The sequence below is a fragment of the Stegostoma tigrinum genome, chromosome 10 (assembly GCF_030684315.1).
Source record: "Stegostoma tigrinum isolate sSteTig4 chromosome 10, sSteTig4.hap1, whole genome shotgun sequence".
NCBI lineage: Eukaryota > Metazoa > Chordata > Chondrichthyes > Orectolobiformes > Stegostomatidae > Stegostoma > Stegostoma tigrinum.
This window is the reverse complement of record NC_081363.1, coordinates 14,823,594-14,847,562: the sequence shown is the minus strand read 5'-3', so window position 1 is coordinate 14,847,562 and position 23,969 is coordinate 14,823,594. Positions and strand designations below refer to the sequence as shown.

At 45.7% G+C, this 23,969-nt stretch overlaps 1 protein-coding gene across 3 annotated transcripts in view; it reads right to left on the bottom strand.

The window, feature by feature from the left end:
* vsx2 (visual system homeobox 2) overlaps positions 1-23,969 on the bottom strand; it is a 95,676-nt gene that overhangs the window by 15,835 nt on the left and 55,872 nt on the right. For all 3 annotated transcript variants that reach the window (XM_048538055.2, XM_048538054.2, XM_048538056.2), the window contains one exon: positions 671-851. In XM_048538055.2, coding sequence (XP_048394012.2) covers positions 671-851 — 181 coding nt within the window. The remainder of the gene's footprint in view (positions 1-670; positions 852-23,969) is intronic.

The following is a 23,969-nucleotide window of genomic DNA, read 5'->3' as shown; positions in this document are numbered from 1 at the left end:
GGAACAGAGTTGGGTAACCAGCCATGAACATATTGAATGATGGAACAGGCTCAAGGGGCTGAATGGCCTACTCCTACTCCTATTTTCTGTTTCTATGAGAAGTCATTGACTAAGCAATTGAAGACTTAGCACACTACCCTACCGATCACCCTCCGGAGATGTACTGGAGCTGAGATGATTAACCTCCTACAGCCACAACAATCTCCCTACGTGCCAGGTGTGACTGACCCGTGGAGAGTTTCCTGCCTGATACCCATTGATTCCTGGTTTACTGGGGGTCCTGTGGGTCACATTCAGCCACTTCGATGTCAAATAATAATTGGAAAATGAATCAGAGAGGAAGAGGGGGAGAGACTTTAGTACACAATGAGTTATAATGACCTGGAACCCATTGCCTGAAATGAAGGTGAAAGCAGATTTAATAGTGACCTTGAAAGGGGAATCGGAGAAAAGGGAAGAGCAGGGGTGGTGGACTGACTGGACCATTGTTTCCAAGAGATAGCACAGAAGTGATGGGCTAAATGGCCTCTTCCTGCATTATCTGCTGCAACCAAATTGACCAGTCAGCATGTGAAGCCCAGTACCCCCCAACGAATTAATCTTTTTTTTAAAAAAACGTTCTGTTTCGCTATCGTCAAAATCGCTGTGATGCAAGCGAGTAAATAATTACCAAGAAGCCAGGGAGCGCAGGATTCCATGATGCCATCCTTTGCAGATTTCAGGATGGATTCTGGCAGCGGGATGGAGTGCCGCACCATCGCTCCGTACAGCCCGTACTCGGCCATGACACTACTGCGGCCCCAGCATTTCTCCCGTTTTCTCCACTTGGCTCTGCGGTTCTGGAACCAGACCTGTGAGAGGGAGAGCAGTGAAGAGACAGGTTAAATAGTAACATCAGTCACAACAGTCTACAATTATCCAACACCCTTCACAGTCCCTGGGAGCTTGGGAACCTCTGCAGGAGACATTAGGGCAGGATCGAAAAGATGTTTCAAAGCGAGGTGACTTAAAAAGTGGAGAAACATTTTGAATCGGGCTGTTATGAGTTGAACCATGAGGTTATTCGCTTTGATAGAAACTACAGGGAGGCAGAACACTTAAATGGTGAGAGGTTGGGAGGTGAGAGTGCCCAAAGAGACATGCTCTTGTTGAAGGATCACTAAGTGCAACAAGCAATCAGGAAGGCAAATGGTATCTTGGCCTTCATCACGAGGGGATTTGAGCTCTGCACTGAAGATATGCTGCTGCAACTAGACAGAGCCAAGTGGTGAGACCACACCTGGAAAACTGTGGACAGTTTTGGGTCTCTTTATTTAAGGAAGAGTACACTTGCCACAGAGGGAGCATAACAGAACTTCACCAGATTAATCCCCTGAAGTTAAGCAAAAACTGAGGAATCTGGGCCTGTATTCATTGGAGCTTTGAAGAATAGTCCATTGAGGTGGTTAACATCACAGAACTTTTAGAAAATTCTTACAGGGTGGATGGGGACGGGATGGTTCCCCTGGCAGGTGAGTCTAAAATCAGGGGTCGGAATCTCAGGCCAAGCGGTAGGATAGTTCTTCACTCAGATGGGGGGTGAATCTTTGGAATTCTTGACCCCAGAGGGCTGTGAAGGTTCAGTCGTTGAGCAGGTTCAAGACAGAAATGGATAGATTTCTGAAAACCTGACAACGTCAAAGGACATGAGGATGTTGCAGGCAAGTGGCACTGAGGTAAAAAACCAAGTGTAAATTAACTCAAAGCAAACTTGACTGAACAAACAGCCTGTCCTGTTCCTATCTCCTACGTTGTTAGGTACTACCATTTTCACTGCATCTCAGCTTTCAATTTCATACTTAAACTTAACACTGACACTGTGCTCATTATAATAACATTCCGTATATTCCCCTCCAATTAGCAGCTCCTCAATATGTGCAGCATTAAGCTAAAGATTCCACATTAGTTTGCAAGGAATTCACTACCTCAGTGATTTCCTATATTCCTGGCTCCCGGTTAGCTAGCTACTCCTTTGTTAATAGATTTAAAACTGTTCACTTTCTTTTGCATATCTTCTCCCTTTCCCCTGCTCTCCTGCAGCCTATCTAGCCCTTACAATCTACCCCCACTTCCTCACATGTGCAGTCTTCTTCTTTCCTCTTTCTCTCTAATTCACCCTTGCAGCTTCCTTCCCATTCCCCTCTCCTTGAAGCATTTCCATGTCATCCACCTGCCTCTCCTCTTCCAGCCTTCTGACTACCCTCAGTCCCCTTCTGTTCCACTTGGCAGCCCTCATATCTCTCTCTCTCTCTCTCTCTCACCGACATCAAACAGCCTGTAGCCACACTCTCTCACACACACTTTCAGCACCAAGGCCAGCAACCTTCCAACCCCAGATAATAAAATGTGAGGCTGGACGAACACAGCAGGCCAAGCAGCATCTCAGGAGCACAAAAGCTGACGTTTCGGGCCTAGACCCTTCATCAGAGAGGGGGATGGGGTGAGGGTTCTGGAATAAATAGGGAGAGAGGGGGAGGCGGACCGAAGATGGAGAGAAAAGAAGATAGGTGGAGAGAGTATAGGTGGGGAGGTAGGGAGGGGATAGGTCAGTCCAGGGAAGACGGACAGGTCAAGGAGGCGGGATGAGGTTAGTAGGTAGATGTGGACTTCACCAGTTTCAAAATCTCCCCTTCCCCCACCGCATCCCTAAACCAGCCCAGTTCGTCCCCTCCCCCCACTGCACCACACAACCAGCCCAGCTCTTCCCTTCCACCCACTGCAATCCAAAACCAGTCCAACCTGTCTCTGCCTCCCCAACTGGTTCTTCCTCTCACCCATCCCTTCCTCCCACCCCAAGCCGCACCTCCATCTACCTACTAACCTCATCCCACCTCCTTGACCTGTCCGTCTTCCCTGGACTGACCTATCCCCTCCCTACCTCCCCGCCTATACTCTCTCCACCTATCTTCTTTTCTCTCCATCTTCGGTCCGCCTCCCCCTCTCTCCCTATTTATTCCAGTTCCCTCTCCCCATCCCCCTCTCTGATGAAGGGTCTAGGCCCGAAACGTCAGCTTTTGTGCTCCTGAGATGCTGCTGGGCCTGCTGTGTTCATCCAGCCTCACATTTTATTATCTTGGAATTCTCCAGCATCTGCAGTTCCCATTATCTCTGATACTATTTTAACCTTCCAACCCCAGCCTGGCTCCTTCAGCCCCGGCACTGCCAATGCAAACCACCCAGGAGCAGTGCCACACCACGTGTACGTTCTCACTGCTGCTATTCTACATTTGCTGGCGATAGGATTAACAAGGCCAGTCTGTGAATGACAGGGGAGCTTTTCAGAGATTCATGCATAAGTTGCCAGCTCCTGCCCTTCCCCACCAACCCTCCTGCACCACCAGACTTGAGAATTCCCAGGATGTTTGAGGTTTTTTAGAGAATTTTTGAGGATTTTTGAGATTTGCCCTTTGACTGTATTAATTTTGATTTGCTACTACACAGCCAACATGAGGGGAGCTTTATTGGAACATTTTGTGTCTTTGGAACTCTATCTGAGACGGTGGCAGAGGTGGTGTCCTTGAATATTTTTAAGGCAGAGATAGATAGATTCTTGTTAGGCAAAGGAATCAAAGGTTAGCAGCGGGTTGGATGGAATAAATGGAAATGTGGAATTTGACAATTGAACATATCAGCTATAATCTCATTGAATACTAGAGCAGGTATGAAGGACACTAGGATATGCGCCCCAGCGACTAACACCACATGCACTCCTCTTTTTCTTTGTCCTGCCACCTCCTTCCCTTGCAATCATTCTGTATCCACTTCACAACAGTCCTATGCAGGCAGCAACAGCTGCATTGCTAACTAAGGTTAAATCTGATCCAGGAGAGTTCATCTCATAAATCACCCCATGCTCCACCTCCATCACCTTCTCAGAGTTCTAAAGTCACAAAATGCTCAAAAATATCCCCTCATCTCTGACCAAAAAAACAATATCCATAGTTCTAGACTGACCCATAAAAGGGAACATCTTTTCCACGTCCATCTTGTCAAGACCATTCAGGATCTTATAGATTTCAATTAAATTACCCCTCAACTCTTCTAGACTGCAGTAAAAGGCAAGCCCAACCTGTCCAATGTTTCCTCATAAGACAACCCACTCATTCTGGATGATAACCTTGGAAGTTTTCTCTGAACCAACTCCAAGGCATTTACATCATTTCTTAAGTATTGAAGCCAAAACTGCACACAATATACAAGATGTTATTTCACTAATGCCCTGTATAAATGAAGCATAATATCCTCTCCATTAGCCTTCTTAATCAATTGATACTTTTGTGACTCATGTACTAGAACGCCTAGATCACTCTGCAACCCTGGACTTCTGTCATTATTCTCTGTTCAAATAACACCATTTTTAAAAATTCTTCCTGCCAAATGAACAAAATCACATATTTTCCATGTTATACTCTATCTGCCAGATTTTTTTTCCCCACTCAAGCTGCATACATCTGGATTCTAGTTAGGTCATCAACACCTCATCCAAGTTATTGATATAAATTGGAAGAAGTTCAGGGCCCAACACATTCCTGCATGATTCTACTTTTGACGTCCTGTCAATCTAAAAAAGATGAATTTATGCATACTTTATTTTTCCGCCAACCAGCCAATTTTCTATCAATGCCAGTATGGTACACTCGATACTGTGGAGGTGAGCTCCTATTTTGCTCAATTACCTTTTCTATAGAACCTTGTCAACGCCTATTGGAAAGCCAAGTATTGTACATCAACGAGCTCCCCATTATCCACAGCGCATGTTACTCCTTCAAAGAATTCCAGTGTGGAAACTGTTTAGCCATCTCACAAAGCCATGCTGACTCTTCCCAATTGCCTCAGGTTTTTCCAAGTGTTCGGTTATGACCTCCTTAATGATCAATTTGAAAATCTTCCCCATGTCAAACAGTAAGCTAATTGTCTTATAGTTTTCTGTTTGCTATCATCTGCCCTTGTGGAAATGCTACTTTCCAGTCAGATCAAACCTTTCCAGGATCAACAAATTTTGGAAATTGACTCCAATATTAGAACCTTCTTTTCAGATCCTAGAATGAAGTCCATTAGCACATGGAAACAAAGAGGACCTGCAACTCCATCAGAATTCCTTCCCTAATGATATAATGTCACTCTTTCCTCAAATTCCTGATTTACACGTGGTTAGAAGCTCACTAGATCATATGTCAATAATATCACATTAAATTCCATCTTGATCTCCCCCTCAAAATTTATTTGACAGTTGTAGTTGGGGAGGCAGTGGTATCATTGTGCTGTCGCTGGACTAGAACTTCAGGGAAATGTTTGGGGGAGTTTGAGTTCAAGTCCCAATATGGCAGATGGTGAAATGTAAATTCAATTAAAAGTCTGAAATTAAAAAGTTAGCATAACAGTGACCATGTGATTATTGATGATTGTTGTCAAAAATCCTATCAGATTCACTAAATGCCCTGTAGGAAAGGAAATCTGTCATCCTTACCTTGTCTGGCCTACATGCGACTCCAGACCCACAGCAATGTGGTTAGCTCCTAACTGCCCGCTGGGCAACTAACAAGGGTAATAAATGCTCACCTAGCCAGTCACAATCCACAATCCATGAATAAATTAAAGAAATATTCAACAAGCCAACTGTTCATTGTCCAAACATGATTAGATTAATCCGGGAATGATTGGCCAGTTAGCATAGGGTTGAATCCTAGCTGTCTGGATGAGAAGCCAGGGATGGGGCTCACAGAGTCAAGGACCAGCAAAATGAACAAGAACTAGGGCCCTTTTTTTCCAGGTGTATTGATTTTACCAAGCACTATATTTATATTCTACCGCATATACTTACAGCTTTGAGGAATGTAATAATGCAATCAAACGAGTGCAATACAGTCCTAACCTACAATAACAACATTCAAACAGTTAATGAATCTTAACAGGATGTTGAGATTGAACTGAATTTGTCCTTTGAATTTTGTGCCAATCATAATTCATAACTTCACGCCAAGTGTTGCACAAAATGCAAGACATAGCTGAAAGGATAATTGCCCTATTTATCATATTCACCCACTTTGACACTTTATAAAATTGAATAGCATACCATATTTACAAAGGGTATCATATTTAAACAGCTCCTTGTATTTAAATGGGCCACTGTATTTAAACAGCATATTATCAATTCAAATTTCTTAACTTAAGTTGCTGGTCAATATAGTTTTTTGAGCAAATGAGGATTTCGATTAATAATAAATGTAATGTTTAATGAATAGCAGAATATGAAATTCTGCACACAGCAAGCACTTCATGCAGTTCTGAGACATTACAGCACATAAGGAGGTCATTCAGTCATCTGTAAAATAGTCCAGTCAGCCCCATTCCCCGTCTCTATTCCTGTAACCCAATAGTTTATTTCCCTCAAGTACCCACTCATGTTCCTTTTGAAATCATTGCTCATCTCCACTGACAGCACCTCCATGGATATCCTGTAAAAACAGGATCTCTTTACGTTTCCCCCTCATTCTCTTGCAATCTTATACCAGTTTCCTTAGTCTTGAACCATCAACTGATGGGAACACAATTTTCCTTTGTCTATCTTCCCTAAACCTGCCAGAAGCTTGCATGTCTCCATTCAATCTCTCCTCAAGCTCCTTTATTACAAGAGAAACCTCAGCTTTTCCGATCTAATGTTTAGATAAACTATCCCATCTCTGGGAACCACTCTGGTAAAAAAAAGCACTGCATACTGTTCAGAAGCATCACATTCTTTGTGTGGTGTGGTAACTAGACAGACGTGGGCACAATATTCTACTTTTGGATTGACCAGAGCTGTATAAAGGCTCAGCCTAATTTTTTTTGCTTTTCTATTCATTTTAAAGAATTAATTCACAGGATATGGGCATCATGGGTTAGGCCAGGTTTTATTTCCTGTCCCTAATTGCCGCAGAGGGCAGTTAAGAGTCAATCACATTGCTGTGGGTCTGGAGTCACGTGTAGGCCAGACAAGGTAAGGATGGCAGTTTGGTTCCCCTAAGGGATACGAGTGAACCAGAAGGGTTTTCCCCACAGTTGACAATGGATTCTCGGTCATCATTAGACTCTTACTTCTACATTATTGTTGAATTCAACTTCTACCATCTGCCATTGTGGTATTCAAACCCAAGACATTACCTACGTCACTGGATTAATAGTCTAGCAACAATTTGACTAGTCCATCGCCTCGTCTCCATATTTATGAAGCCCAAAATCCAATTTATTTTGCTAAATACTCCCAGGTCCCTCTGTCCCCAGACACTCTTGAACTGTGCCATTAAGACTACATTGTCTCTCTCACTTTTGCCATTAAATATCCCTCTCACTCTTCTCTGCATTAAGTTCCCTTTACTATTTGGCTGTCCATACTGCTCATCTCACTTCATTCTGTTGCAATTCATTTGGTGTCACTCCCAGTATTCTAATTTTGACATCATTGTCAAACTTTTAACTTTTACTCAGCACTTCAATATCCACGGCATTTATACATATTGAAGAAACAATGGCCCTAGCACAGACCCTACCTCTAACACTTACCATGTCAATTTCATCTATAGGGGCAGAACTGGACCTCCTCTCGCACAAGGAACCAACTTAATTTAATACCAGCTAAATTTGGGTAGCATGGTGGCACAGTGGTTAGCACTGCTACCTCACAGGGCTAACAAGCTGAGTTCAATTCCAGCCTCAGGTGACTGTCTGTGTGGACTTTACACATTCTCCCTGTGTCTGCGTGGGTTTTCTCCAGGTGCTCTGGTTTCCTCCCACTGTCCAAAGATGTGCAGAGTAGGTGGATTAGCCTTGTTAAATTGCCCACAGCAACCGGGGTGTCTAGGTTAGGTGAGTTAGACATGAGGAATGGGTCTGGGTAGGATGCTCTTCAGAGGGTCAATGTGGACTTGTTGGGCCAAATAGCCTGTTTCCACACTATAGGGTTCTATGATTCGAAAGCCTTCCGCTCGGTATTATAGGAAGAATCATATCATTTCTACTCACAACCTCCAGACATTCCAATGCACTTTACAGCCTACAAAGCATTACTTTTGAAGAAGAAAGTGTTATTATTTCTGTAATATAGGAGAAGCACAGGAGATGTTTATTTACAGTATGTGGCCAGCATCAGCAAGCTTGGATTTGGATGCAGGGTACATTTTGGCCCAGACACTAGTCAAACTTCCCCAGTTCTGTTTCTTGAAAATAGTGCTATAGCACCCATCGGAAAGGGCAGATGGAGACTCAGTTTAGCATCTGAACCAAATGGGGCAACCTTTGACAGGGCAGCACTCCCTCAGTACTGCAAATGGACTGCTGTTAGATCTTGCTTTCGACTACCTGGTGTGGGAATTAAACCTTCCAGCTCAGAGTTTGATACAGTTTTAAATGGAGTTTATTTGATCAAATGTAGACGTCACACCGTTTGATCCTTATCCCTAACTGCCCTTGAACTGAGTGACTTCTTAGGGCCATTTCAGAAGGGAATCAAGAGTCATTGGCCCTTGCTGTGGGCCTGGAGTCACATAAAGGCCAGACCATGAAAGGATGGCAGATTTCATTGTCTATAGGGGATGAGTGAACTAAATAGTTTGCTTTTAAGCAGTAATAATTGAGACTTGCTTTCAATTCCAAATGATATTACTCCTCAAGATGCCACAGCAGGATTTGAACCCATGCCCCACCCGGACTAATTACAATCCAGTGGCATAATATCGAGTGGAGGTGCCGGTGTTGGACTGGGGTGGTCAAGGTCAGAAATCATATGACTCCAACAGGTTTATCTGAAAACACATGCTTTTGGATCCTCACTCCTTCTGTTCATGAGAGGGGTTGTTTCAGACACAAAATATATCAGTAAAAGATCAAAGGGTCACACCACTGATGAGGATGCATTAAACAAAGATAAGATGCTGTTAAATCTTTAATCAGTTAGAAGGTTTTAATTGATTAATATGTATATGTAAATCCCACATATACATGATTTTGCTATTTAAACAACTGTTGTGGGGTGTAACTCAGTGTTTAGCACTGCAGCCTCACAGCAGCAAGGATCCAGGTTCAATTCTAGCCTCAAGCAACTGTCTGTCTGGATTGTGCACCTTCTCCCTGTGTCTGTGTGGGTTTCCTCCCACGATCCAAAGATGTGCTGGTTAGATGGATTGACCACGGGAAATGCAGGGTTATAGGTTTTGTTGGTGGTGGTGGATCTGCATGGGATACTCTTCAGAGGGGTGGTGTGGACTCAATGGTGAGGCAATAGCCTACTGGTATTGTCACTGGACTATTCATCCAGAGACCCAAGTACATGCTCTGGGACCCAGGTTCAAATCCTTCCATGGTGGAATTTGAATTCAGTTTCTAAAAAAAAACCTGGAATTAAGAGTCTGACGATGGACCACGAGTCCATTACTGATTGTTGGAGGAAAAACCCACCTTGTTCACTAATGCCCTTTCGGGAAGGAAACTGCCATCCTTACCCAAGACAGTAAGAGCTGCCAATGATGGAGTCAGAGATAACACAGAGAGGAGCTGAAGGATCACAGCGGGCCAAGCACCAGAACCCTTCTTCAGAAATGAGCCCAGACCTGAAAAGTCAGCTGTCCTGCTTCCCAGCCTGCTGTGATCTCCAGCTCTACACTGTGTAATCTATGCCATCCTTACCTGGTCTGGCCCACATGTGACTCCGAACCCGCGGCAATGTGGTTGACTGTTAACTGTCCTCTGGGGCAATTAGGTATGGGCAATTAATGCTGCCTGACAGCGATGCCGACATCCTTGTGAATGAATAAAAAAAGTGGGCCAAATGGCAAGATTCTGGGATAAGGAATTCCATCAGGCATCAAATTAAAAGAAACACACACAATAATTAAGTTTTAAACAGGCGAAAATAATTTTAATAAAAACTATCCCTCGAGGTAGTTTTAATAGGAGATCAAGATGAAGCTGCCTAATCTGCTGTTGTTAAAGCACAAGTCACTCTGCTCCTGCCACAGGAACATCCACAGTGACACCCTCCTCTGGTATAAATGCCTACCAGTGAAGTTCTGCCTGGCTAAGCTGTTGTTGCAGATGTTGCTGGAGAAGGTGGACGGGAGGCAGTCGTTAGTGGGGGTGGGGGGATATGTGGGAGGATAAAAAAAATTGTCAAAATCATTCAAGGGTCTTTTGTAATGCATGACGGCTCCTCTCCCCATCAAAGACAGCCGCTGATGAAAAATCGCTTCAGTTGCAAAAGAGGCAGGCAAGTGGCGACCCAGGGGGCAGCCAGGATCTGATTGAAAAATAAGTTAATTTCTGCATCAATCGATGGGACAGCTTAGCGACAGCCGCTCAAATATCACGGGAAATTAAACTAGCCTGACTCGAGGGAGAGGATGCATTGACCCGTCCTAATTACAGCCATGTAGTTATCATTTTCATCTTAACTGATCCCACCTCGCGGCCTCCCGGGGGAAAGCTACATCTTCTGATTTAACTAATTAAAATGGGAAAATTGGGTGTTAATTTTGTGGTGGAAATTTTCAGAATTACCCTGTAATGGAAATGAAATTAAATTGCTGGCAGATTGATGGCATGGGTCAGGACATAATCTTCTCTTCCTGATTGCCTGATTAAGGCTGTTATCATTTTAGAAATCATCTCATGTCCTCAACTCCTTGATATGCTGGATGTGGAATCGTTTGGTATAATTTATTGCATCTCTCTCTCTCTCTCTCTCTCTTTCTCACACACACTCTCTTTCTCTCCCTCTTTGCTTGTATTTTAATTGGATATGCCACTGAGCTTGGGGATGGGGGATATTGACACCTGTTTAGTGAGGGTCATCTGGAGGTTCTACCACATTTAGTGGCTCTGAGACCAATGTGAGAGCATTACCTCCCTCAGGTCAAACACAGCAGGGCTAAGGGGATCATTTTCATTCAGTATTACACGCTAACAATATTAGTTTTCCTTTCATTATCAGTGCCAGGGCTGTCTTGCATGGAACATTTGAGCTCGTCCTCGTTAGAATTTAGGAAAATGACAGGCAATCTTCTTGAAATACAGAAGATTGTAAGATAAGGTAAATGCAGCAAATGCACTGTTTCACCTTGTGGGAGAATCTAGGGCCAGTCTGTATAATCCCAGGACAAGTGATGACACATTTAAGATGGAGATAAGGAATTTCTTCCTTTTGGGGAGTGAATCAGTGGAATTCTCTCATGCAGAGGGTCTGTAAAGGCTGGATGGTTAAGCACAGTCAAGACTGTGATAGATTTTTTTTAATCAGTAAGGGATTCAAGGTTTGTGGGGTAGAGGCAGGAAAGTGGAGTTGAGAATTGTCAGATCAGCCATGATCCCATTCAATGAGTGATCAGACCCAATGGGCTGAATGGCCAACTTCTACTCCTACGTCTTTTGGCCCAATAGCACCTTCCAATCCCTCACCACCCAGAAAGACAAGGCAAGTACACTTCCTACATCTTAAGGTTTTATGGTCAGTTTGGTCAAGGGCACTGACATTTGTATGATGCATTCCAATGGTTAGATTGACATGTGAACAGGCCAGTGAAGACGAGTGGGACAAGTTCACAGTTAAATCACAAAAGCCGAGAAATTATTTTTCAACTTCAATTTTCCTACTTTCTGGATAGGAATTTAGGAGGCATGGTTAGTAAGTTTGCAGATCACACCAAAGTTAGTGGTAATGCTAGTGAAGAATGCTATCTAAGATTACAAAGGGATCTTGATCAATTGAACCAAGAGCTGAGGAAAGGCAGGTAGAGTTCAATTTCGACAGAAGTGAGGTATTGCATTTTGGTAAGATAAACAAGGGCAGGACTTATACAGTTAACAGTGGGGCCGTGGGTAGTGTTTTTGAGAAGACAGTCCCAGGGGTTCGGGTACATAATTCTTTGAAAATTGTGTCACAGATAAACAGGGTGGTTAAGATGGTGTTCAGCACACTTGCCTTCATTGCCAAGAACATTGAGTTGGGACATCATGTTGAAGTTGTACAGGACATTGATGCGGCCATTGTACTGTGTACAGTTCTCTTCTCCCAATTGTAGGAAGGATAATATTAAATTGGAGTGGGGTCAGAAAAGATTTACCAGGATGTTGCTGGGGCTTCAGATTTTAAGTCATAAAACTAGGCTGGATAGGCTGGGACTTTTCTCCCTGGAGTGTAGAAGGCTGAGGGGCGACTTTATAGAGGTTTATAAAATATTGAGGGGCATAGATAAGGAGAACAGCAAAGGACTTTCCCTAGGGTGGAGCAGTTCAAAACCAGGGACCATATTTTTAAGGTGAGAGGAGAAACATTATTTTTCAGTCAGGATGGTGGTAGAGTAGGACACTCCAGCCAGAGGTGCTGTGCTCGCCAACTCGTTTTCCTTTCTTTGTTTCCTCCTGCTGCAGCTTTTCTTCCCTCTCCGACCCCAACACCAACTTTTAAATTCCTAATGTATCCTACCTGGAGGGAAAGCAGACCAGTACAGGAGACAAGTCACGGCCGGAGCCTGGAGCAGAGCATGTGAGAACCGAGACCCAGAACTGGGTCACAGCCGGAGCAGGAGTGGGAGCAGAAGCAGGGGGAACGCGGGCCAGATTGGGAGCTGAGTCACAGCGGGAGCCGGAGCTGAGCAAACGAGGCCCAGACAGGGAGCTGAGTCACAGCGGGAGTGGGAGCAGAGCGAACGTGGGCCAGACTGGAGGCTGAGTCACAGCCAGAGCGGGAGCGGGAGCAAAGCCAGCCCAGACCAGCCATGGGGATGAATCCTGGAGACGAGTGCTGGATGGACATGTGGAGACAGCGAGACCGCGGGTTCTGTAGCCCAGTGGGCACAGACTCATTGAGAAAGACCATAAATTGAGCACATTAAAGATACTTTTTTTATTCTCATTCTGGACTTTTTAAACTCTATATTCCGATGCTAATCTCTTTTTTTAATGATTTCAATTCTGTGACACTTAAAATATCTGCACCTCGATACCCTGTACCTAAGATGGCACTGAGAAGGGGCAGTACAAACTCACATCAGCGCTCTCACCCAAGTGCGTGTGACAATAAAGGCTTTATTATGTAACAGGGACCTGCAGGGCAACTTTTTCAAACATCTAGTGGTTCATATATGCAATGAAGTGCCAGTGGAAATCATATATGTTAGGTGTATGCAACTACAATAAATCAAATCAAAATCAAACCAAACAGTTATAACATTTAGAAGACATTTGGATAGTTACACAAATGGGAAAAGTTTAGAGGGATACGGGCCAAACACAGGCAAGTGGGAACAGTTAGATTGGGAAACTTGATCTGCATGGATAAGTTGGACCAAACAGTTTGTTTCTTGCTGGACGGCTCTATAACTCCTCCACTTGCTCTCCCCAGAATTAGAACAAAAGAATAAAAAGGACAAAAGAGAAATACAACACAGGAACAGGCCCTTAATCCCTCTAAGCCCATGCTGATCATCGTAGTCTGACTAAACAAAAAAAGAAACCTTCTGCCCTAATTCGGTCCATATCCCTCTATTCCCTCCCTATTCATGTAACCATCTAGATGCCCCTTAAACGTCACCAACATGCCTGCTTTTACCATCTCTTCTAGCGGTGCATTCCGGGCTCCTACTACACTCTACATGAAAAACCTCCCTCACACATCTCCCTTAAACTTTCCCCCTCTCACCTTGAACCTGTGTCCCCTTGTAAATGAAACTTCAACCCCAGGAACAAGCCTCTGACTATCCACTCTGTCTATGACTCTCATAATTCTGTAGACCTCTATCAGGACTCCTCTCAGCCGCTGCCTTTCCAGTGAAAACAATCCTCGTCTTTTTAACCTTTCTTCATAGCCAATGCTCTTGAGACCAGACAAGATCTGAGTGAACCTTCTCTGCACTCTCTCCAAAACTTCCAATTCCTTTTGGTAATGTGGCGACAAAAACTGCACACAATACTCCAAATGCAGCCTAACAAGGGTTTTATATAGCTGCAACATTGTTTGCCAACTCTTGTACTCCATGCCCCAGCCCATAAAGGCAAGCATGCCATATACCTTCTTAATCACCTTGACCACCTGTGTTGCCAATTTTAGGGAACTGTAGGCCTGCATGCCCAGATCCGTCTGTATGTTAGCATTCCTTAGGATATGCCACTTACAATATAACTCACACCTAAATCTGATCCTCCAAATGCATCACCTCGCATTTGTCTGGATTAAACTCCACCTGCACCTCCTGTGCCCAAGTCGCCAATCTATCTCAACCTGTTGTGTCCTTTCACAATCAACGGCACTATCAGCAACTCCACCAATCTTCGTGTCATCTGCAAACTTACTGACAGGCCACCCACATTTTCCTCCAGATCATTTATTCATACTATAAACAACAAAGGGCCTAAGACTGAACCGTGTGGAGCACCACCAGTTATAGGACTCCATTCTGAAAAACACCCTTCCACCACTACCCTCTGTCTTCTATGACCAAGCCAATTCTGATTGTTCTAGTTTCTAAACGTTCTAATTTCAATTCTTCTACTTTCTGCAATTTTTTCCTAAGTGGTCATTCTTCGTCCCTGTAATAATCATTAATGGGCTATCTTTCACCTCCATGAAGTACTAAGCCCATTCTCTTCCTTTCTATAAACCTTGAATGAGGAGACCAATGTTGGTAGCCTACATGAATGGCTGAGAGGTTTACTACACCAATCAGGAATGGTCCAATTCATTCTGCCTCACCACCTTCTCCTCTCAGGAATGGGTTGTTCCAAGCTATTCCTCTCGTTCAGTGTGACAGATAATTTGTCTCCACTTTTGCACAGGAACGTGGTTGGCCATTGAGTGAGATAGTTGCTGCTGCCTGGACAACACATCTTCATTAGACTTCTTCAATTGTTAGTAGAATGCACAGAATAGGAATAACTGTGTCAGTCTCAGGATGGCAGGCTCTCACACATAGGTTACCACAACAATTGTACCTGGGCTCCAGCTGTTCACAATCTATATTTAACTGTTTTGACACAGGTACTAATTGCCACTCTTCCATGTTTGCAGCTGACCCAAGACTTGGTGGGAATTTGAGTTGTGAGGAGGATGCAAAGGGGATTGAGACAAACATGTGGGTGGACTGCAGCATGACTGAAATGAGACGACATTTCTTCAGCCAGAGAGTGGTGGACTTGTGGAATTCATTGCCGCAGAGTGCAGTGGAGGCCGGGACGTTGGATGCCTTCAAGGCAGAGATCGACAAATTCTTGATCTCAGAAGGAATCAAGGGCTACGGGGAGAGTGCAGGGAAGTGGTGTTGAAATGCCCATCAGCCGTGATTTAAATGGCGGAGTGGACTTGATGGGCCGAATGGCCTTATTTCCACTCCTATGTCCTATGGTCTAAATTTTGTAATTATGACAGCCTCCACCACTTCTGGCCACTCATTCCATACACGCACCACCCTCTGTGTGAGTTGTCCATTTTAAATCTTTCCCCTCTCACCTTAAACCTATGCCCTCTAGTTTTGGACTCTCCCACCCCAAGGAAAAGATCCCACCTATTTGCCCTATCTGTGCCCCTCACAATTTCATAAACCTCTATAAGGTTACCCCTCAGCATCCGATGCTCCAGGGAAAAGAGTCCCAGTCTATTCAGCTTCTCCCTATAGCACAAACCCTCCAACCCTGACAACATCCTCATAAACCTTTTCTGAACCTTTTCAAGTTTCACATCTTTCCTATAGCAGAGAGACTAGAATTGAATGCAGTACTCCAAAAGTGGCCAAACCAATGTCCTGTATAGCTGCAACATGGCCTCCTAATTCCTATACTCAATGCACAGATCAATAAAGGCAAGCATACCAAATGCCTTCTTCACTATCCTATCTACTTGCGACCCTACTTTCAAAGAACTGTGAACCTCCACTCAAAGGTCTCTTTGTTCAGCAACACACCCCAAGGACCTTACCATTAAGTGTACAAGTCCTGCCCTGATTTGCCTTCCCAAAATGCAGACCCTCACATTTATCTAAATTAAACTCCATCTGCCACTCCGCGGCCCATTGGTCCATTTGATCAAGGTCCTGTTGTACTCTGAAGTAACCTTCACTGACCGCTACATCTCCAATTTTATTGTTATCTGCAAACGTATTAACCACATCCAAATCACTTATATAAATGTCAAAAAGCAGTAGACCCAGCACTGATCTTTGTGGCACACTGCTGGTCACAGGCCTCCAGTCTGAAAAGCAACCCTCCACCATCACCCTCTATCTTTTACCTTTGAGACAGTTCCAAATGGCTAGCTCTCCCTGTATTCCATGTGATCTAACCTTCCTAACCAGTCTACTATAAGGAATGTTGTTGAACACCTTACTGTAGTCCATACAGATTACTCTTCCTTCATCAATCCACTTTGCTACTTCTTCAAAAAATGTTTGGATAAGGGTTATCCACTTTGGTAGGCAGAACGGAGGTGCAGAGCATTTCTTAAATGGTGAGATTTTGGAAAGTCCTGATATGCAAAGGACCTCAGTGTCCTTGTTCATAAGTGACTGCGTGCTCCCATGGTGGTGCAGTAAGCAATTCGGGAGGAAAGCCCTATGAAGTATTGATCACAAGTGGATTTGATTACGTGAGCAAAGAAGCTTTGCTTCAATTGCATGGACCCACTGGCTAGCCTATACCTGGGGTACTGTGTGGACTCCTGGCCCTTTAACTAAGGAAAAGTGCACTAAGTGTAGAGAGAGTGCAGCACAAGTTCAGCAGATTCCTTATGCAGTAACGATCAGCAGATTCCTTATGCAGTAACGAATTTAGGAATAGCTGACTTAGTCAGTAAAAAGGTCTCCCCGTGTATTAGCATCATCATTTCCCCAGTATAAAAGAAACTTGAAACAACTTCAACAATAGGTTTTCTAAGTGCCTTGTCCTCTCTGTGGCTCCCGATCAAGGTAATTCCACCAAAGCACGCTTATAATATCAGGCACAGACTTTCATCTCCTCACTGGTTGCCTCTAAAATGGGTCTCAGAACTGAAAGGACAACATGGAAATTTCTTCCTAACAATGGAAGACCCCTGATGTAATAATTCTGTCCTCCAATAGGAGAATTACTTCTCCCATTGATAGTCCTTTAATATAATGTTGGGTGCTCCAATGTCTGTCTGTTGTCCACCAGTAACAGACTGTTGGTCCTTCAAACAGAATGCATTGACCTTCAGAATGGAATGTGTTGGTCCTCCAAATGGAGTCTGACTAATTACGATCATACTGCAGAACGAGCCATCCCATGCATTTTTGCCAGCATCAGCTCTCTGAATGAGTGCCATGACTTGGTGCTATCCTTTCAGCATTTCCCTGTACATTACTTCTGTTTAAATAGTTATCAAACGCCCCCTTGAATGCCTCAATTAAACTTGTCTCCATCACACTTCTGGGCAGTGTGCTAGCGGAGACAATGGCCTAGTGGTGTTATCAGTGCACTGTTAATTCAGAGACCGAGACAACATTCTGGGGACTTCAGTTCAAATCCTGCCACAACAGATGATGGAATTTGAATTCAATAAAATATCTGGAATTAAGAATCTAACCATTACCATGACTCCATTGTCAATTGTCAGGAAAAACCCAGCTGGTGCATTAATATCCTTTCGGGAAGGAAACTGCCATCCTTACCTGGTCTGGCCAACATGTGACCCCAGTTCTACAGCAATGTGGTTGACTCTCAACTGCCCTCTGGGCAATTACGGATGGGTAATAAATGCTACCCAGCCAGCAACACCCCCATCCCGTGAATGAATAAAGAAATTCGAGATCTGATCCATTCAATGTGTAAAAATGCTTCCTCTCACAGCATATTGACTTCTTTTTAAAATCATTTTAAATCCATATCCTTTTGTTCCTCGATAATAAAATGTGAGGCTGGATGAACACAGCAGGCCAAGCAGCATCTCAGGAGCACAAAAGCTGACGTTTCGGGCCTAGACCCTTCATCAGAGAGGGGGATGGGGAGAGGGAACTGGAATAAATAGGGAGAGAGGGGGAGGTGAACCGAGGATGGAGAGTAAAGAAGATAGGTGGAGAGAGTATAGGTGGGGAGGTAGGGAGGGGATAGGTCAGTCCAGGGAAGACGGACAGGTCAAGGAGGTGGGATGAGGTTAGTAGGTAGCTGGGGGTGCGGCTTGGGGTGGGAGGAAGGGATGGGTGAGTGGAAGAACCGGTTAGGGAGGCAGAGGCAGGTTGGGCTGGTTTTGGGATGCAGTGGGTGGGGGGAAGAGCTGGGCTGGTTGTGTGGTGCAGTGGGGGGAGGGGACGAACTGGGCTGGTTTAGGGATGCAGTGGGGGAAGGGGAGATTTTGAAACTGGTGAAGTCCACATTGATACCATATGGCTGCAGGGTTCCCAGGCGGAATATGAGTTGCTGTTCCTGCAACCTTCGGGTGGCATCATTGTGGCACTGCAGGAGGCCCATGATGGACATGTCATCTAGAGAATGGGAGGGGGAGTGGAAATGGTTTGCGACTGGGAGGTGCAGTTGTTTGTTGCGAACTGAGCGGAGGTGTTCTGCAAAGCGGTCCCCAAGCCTCCGCTTGGTTTCCCCAATGTAGAGGAAGCCACACCGGGTACAGTGGATGCAGTATACCACATTGGCAGATGTGCAGGAGAACCTCTGCTTAATGTTGAACGTCATCTTGGGGCTTGGGATGGGAGTGAGGGAGGAGGTGTGGGGACAAGTGTAGCATTTCCTGCGGTTGCAGGGGAAGGTGCCGGGTGTGGTGGGGTTGGAGGGCAGTGTGGAGCGAACAAGGAAGTCACGGAGAGAGTGGTCTCTCCGGAAAGCTGACAGGGGAGGGGATGGAAAAATGTCTTGGGTGGTGGGGTCGGATTGTAAATGGCGGAAGTGTCGGAGGATAATGCGTTGTATCCGGAGGTTGGTAGGGTGGTGTGTGAGAATGAGGGGGATCCTCTTGGGGCGGTTGTGGCGGGGGCGAGGTGTGAGGGATGTGTTGCGGGAAAAACGGGAGACGCGGTCAAGGGCATTCTCGATCACTGTGGGGGGAAAGTTGCGGTCCTTAAAGAACTTGGACATCTGGGATGTGCGGGAGTGGAATGTCTCATCATGGGAGCAGATGCGGCGGAGGCGGAGGAATTGGGAATAGGGGATGGAATTTTTGCAGGAGGGTGGGTGGGAGGAGGTGTATTCTAGGTAGCTGTGGGAGTCGGTGGGCTTGAAATGGACATCAGTTACAAGCTGGTTGCCTGAGATGGAGACTGAGAGGTCCAAGAAGGTGAGGGATGTGCTGGAGATGGCCCAGGTGAACTGAAGGTTGGGGTGGAAGGTGTTGGTGAAGTGGATGAACTGTTCGAGTTCCTCTGGGGAGCAAGAGGCGGCGCCGATACAGTCATCAATGTACCGGAGGAAGAGGTGGGGTTTGGGGCCTGTGTAGGTGCGGAAGAGGGACTGTTCCACGTAACCTACAAAGAGGCAGGCATAGCTGGGGCCCATGCGGGTGCCCATGGCCACCCCCTTAGTCTGTAGGAAGTGGGAGGAGTCAAAAGAGAAGTTGTTGAGTGTGAGGACGAGTTCAGCTAGGCGGATGAGAGTGTCGGTGGAGGGGGACTGGTCGGGCCTGCGGGACAGGAAGAAGCGGAGGGCCTTGAGGCCATCTCCATGCGGAATGCAGGCGTACAGGGACTGGACGTCCATGGTGAATATGAGGTGTTGGGGGCCAGGGAATTGGAAGTCCTGGAGGAGGTGGAGGGCGTGGGTGGTGTCACGGACGTAGGTGGGGAGTTCCTGGACCAAAGGGGAGAAAATGGAGTCCAGATAGGTGGAGATGAGTTCGGTGGGGCAGGAGCAGGCTGAGACGATGGGTCGACCAGGGCAGGCAGGTTTGTGGATTTTGGGAAGGAGATAGAAACGGGCCGTGCGGGGTTGGGGAACAATGAGGTTGGAGGCTGTGGGTGGGAGGTCCCACCACCCAAGACATTTTTCCATCCCCTCCCCTGTCAGCTTTCCGGAGAGACCACTCTCTCCGTGACTTCCTTGTTCGCTCCACACTGCCCTCCAACCCCACCACACCCAGCACCTTCCTCTGCAACCGCAGGAAATGCTACACTTGTCCCCACACCTCCATCCTCACCCCCATCCCAGGCCCCAAGATGACATTGCACATCAAGCAGAGGTTCACCTGCACATCTGCCAATGTGGTATACTGCATCCACTGTACCCGGTGCGGCTTCCTCTACATTGGGGAAACCAAGCGGAGGCTTGGGGACCGCTTTGCAGAACACCTCCGCTCAGTTCGCAATAAACAACTGCACCTCCCAGTCGCAAACCATTTCCACTCCCCCTCCCATTCTCTAGATGACATGTCCATCATGGGCCTCCTGCAGTGCCACAATGATGCCACCCGAAGGTTGCAGGAACAGCAACTCATATTCCGCCTGGGAACCCTGCAGCCATATGGTATCAATGTGGACTTCACCAGTTTCAAAATCTCCCCTTCCCCCACTGCATCCCAAAACCAGCCTAGTTCGTCCCCTCCCCCCACTGCACCACACAACCAGCCCAGCTCTTCCCCCCCACCCGCTGCATCCCAAAACCAGTCCAACCTGTCTCTGCCTCCCTAACCGGTTCTTCCGCTCACCCATCCCTTCCTCCCACCCCAAGCCGCACCCCCAGCTACCTACTAACCTCATCCCACCTCCTTGACCTGTCCGTCTTCCCTGGACTGACCTATCCCCTCCCTACCTCCCCACCTACACTCTCTCCACCTATATTCTTTACTCTCCATCTTCGGTCCGCCTCCCCCTCTCTCCCTATTTATTCCAGAACCCTCCCCCCATCCCCCTCTCTGATGAAGGGTCTAGGCCCGAAACGTCAGCTTTTGTGCTCCTGAGATGCTGCTTGGCCTGCTGTGTTCATCCAGCCTCACATTTTATTATCTTGGAATTCTCCAGCATCTGCAGTTCCCATTATCTCCTTTTGTTCCTCATTTGTTTATGAGTGTGAATGGTTTCTCACCATCTCCTCTTTCAAGACTTCTCATGATTTTGGACATTTTAATTCAATCACCACTCAGCCTTCTTCTCTCCAAAGAGAACAGTCGCAACTTCTCCGATCTTTCTTCATAATTGAAGTGTCTCATTCCTAGAAGCATTCTTGTAAACGTCTCCTGCACTGTCTACAATGTGTTCACATCCTTCCTGAAGTTTGGCACCAAGAACTGTACGCTGTGCTGCATCTATAGTCTAATTATTTTCTTGTATAGGTTCAGCATAGCCTCTTTACTCTTGTATTCTATGTCCCCATTAATGGAAAGAGAAATAGCCTTATCTTCTGTTTAAGTGTGAGCTGGAAATGCACTTCCTTTATCCATGTAATGTAGTGATGGGCTGTAAACACGGAGTCAGCCTCATTCCTTGCTCACCAATGGACACAGAACATAGTCCGGAACAATCTATCTAATCAACCAGCTTTTCCACTGTGGGTTGGTGTGTAAGTGAGAAAGAGAGAGACAGAGGGAAGTCAAGTTTAGTGGGTGCAATAGTTCAGATTGGAGGACTCATGTCTAGAAATATCAGTTTGGTCAAACACAGGTTCGAACCTCTCTGTACCTTAAACTGAGCCACACTCAGTAGATCTGTACAAGCAGGGAAATTTATTCATTTATTAAGAAATGCTTTGCACCTCCGTTCTGCCTACCAAAGTGGATAACCCTTACCCAAACATTTTTTGAAGAAGTAGCAAAGAGGATTGATGAGGGAAGAATAATGGACTTGATCTATGTGGACTTCAGTAAGATGTTCTGTAGGAGAAACAGTTATTAATATCTCCTCATAGTGGCTTGGCCACTATGAGCACAGACAACGTAGATCAAAAAATATTTTAAAGAGTGGAAGGGAAAGGCCTCTTTTTTTCCTATGTTGTGAGTTATTCAACTCACTGGTGTTGTCATTGAGAAGCAGAGTGAGAAACTTAAGAAGCCTGAGGCATTGACTCATCTGGAATTGATGCCATTAAGACCATAGGCCACAGGAAATAGGAACTGGAGTAGGCTGTTTGGTCCCTTGAGAACCTGTTCTGCCATTCGATAGGATCATGGCTGATCCAACACTCACATCCATTTTGCTCTCTTTTCCCATCATGCTTGATTTCCCTACTGATGAAGAATCTGTTTATCTAGTTCAAGGGCCATCTACAAATTGACAATGAATAAGTTTACTTTCTGGCTTTGGAGATTAGAAAATAAGTTTTCATTTCTTTTCCCAGCAAAATTTGTTCAAGGGCTTTAATCAGTTTCTTTTATTCCCAGCTCCTCGGAAAATGAAAGAGGATGAAATTCATGTTTCATATGAAACTTGTGTTTTTACATAAGGTGCACAATATCCAGGAAGGACTGACTAGATGGACCAGTTGAACACATCTTGTATTTGTGTATTTTTTACAAAGAATATAGAAAGTTACGGTAGAGGAACAGACCCTTTGGCCCTCCAAGCTGCACTGACATTCTGCGCGTCACAACTAAAACCCCTTACCCTTCCAGGGACCATATCCCTCTATTCCCATCCTATTCATTTATTTGTCAAGATTCCCTTTATAGTGTCTGCTTCCACTGCCTCTCCCGGCAGAAAGTTCCAGGCACCCACCATGCACTGTGTAAAAAACTTGCCTCGTACATCACCTTTATACCTTGCCTCTCACACCTTAAATCCGTGGCCCCTGGTAACTGACTCTTCCACCCTGGGAAAAAGCTTCTGACTGTCCAGTCTGTCCATGCCGATCATAATCTTGTTCACCTCTATCAAGTCGCCCCTCAACCTCCATCGTTCCAGTGAGAACAACCCAAGTTTCTCCAACCTATCCTCATAGCTAATGCCTACCGTACCAGGCAACATCCTGGTAAATCTGAGATAACAAGGTGTAGAGTGGATGAACACAGCAGGCCAAGCAGCTTCAGAGGAGCAGCAAGGCTGACATTTCGGACCTAGACCCTTTTTCAGAAATGGGCGAGGGCCAAGTGATTCTGAAATAAATAGTGAGAGAATGGGAGACGGATAGAAGATGGATAAAGAAGAAGATAGGTGGAGAGGAGACAGACAGGTCAAAGAGGCGGGGTTGGATCCAGTAGAGGTAAGTTTAGGTGGAGAGTTAGGGAGGGGATAGTTCAGTTCAGGGAGGACGGGCAGGTCAAGGGGGTGGGATGAGGTTAGTAGGTAGGAAATAGGGGTGGAGCTTGAGGTGGGAGGAGGGCTTAGGTGGAAGGACGGACAGATTAGGGAGGTGCAAACAAGCTGGGCCAGTTTTGGGATGTGGTAGGGAGAGGTGAGATTTTGAAGCTTGTGAAGTCCACATTGATACCATTGACTTCAGGGTTCCCAAGCGGAATATGAGATGCTATTCCTGCAACGTTCGGGTGGCATCACTGTGGCACTGCAGGAGGCCCAGGATGGACCTGTCGTCCAAGGAGTAGGAGGGAGAGTTGAAATGGTTCACAACTGGGAGGTGCAGATGTTTGTCACGAACCAAATGTAGGTGTTCCACAAAGTGGTCTCCAAGCCTCCGCTTTGTTTCCCCAATGTAGAGGAGGCCACAACGGAAACAGCGGATACAGTATGCCACATTAGCAGATGTGCAGGTGAACATCTGCTTGATGTGGAAAGTCTTCTTTGGGCCTGGGATAGGGGTGAGGGGGAAGGTGTAGGGGCAGGTGTAGCACTTCCTGTGGTTGCAGGGAAAAGTGCCGGGGGTGGTGGGGCTGGAGGGGAGTGTGGAGCGGTCAAGAGAGTCACGGAGAGAGTGGTCCTTCTGGAAGGCAGATAAGGGTGGGGAGGGAAAAATGTCTTTGGTGGTGGGATCGGATTGCAGAGGGCAGAAGTGTCGGAGGATGATGTGTTGAATCCAAAGGTTGGTGGGGTAGTACATGAGGACAAGGGGGATTCTGTTTTGGTTTTTATTGC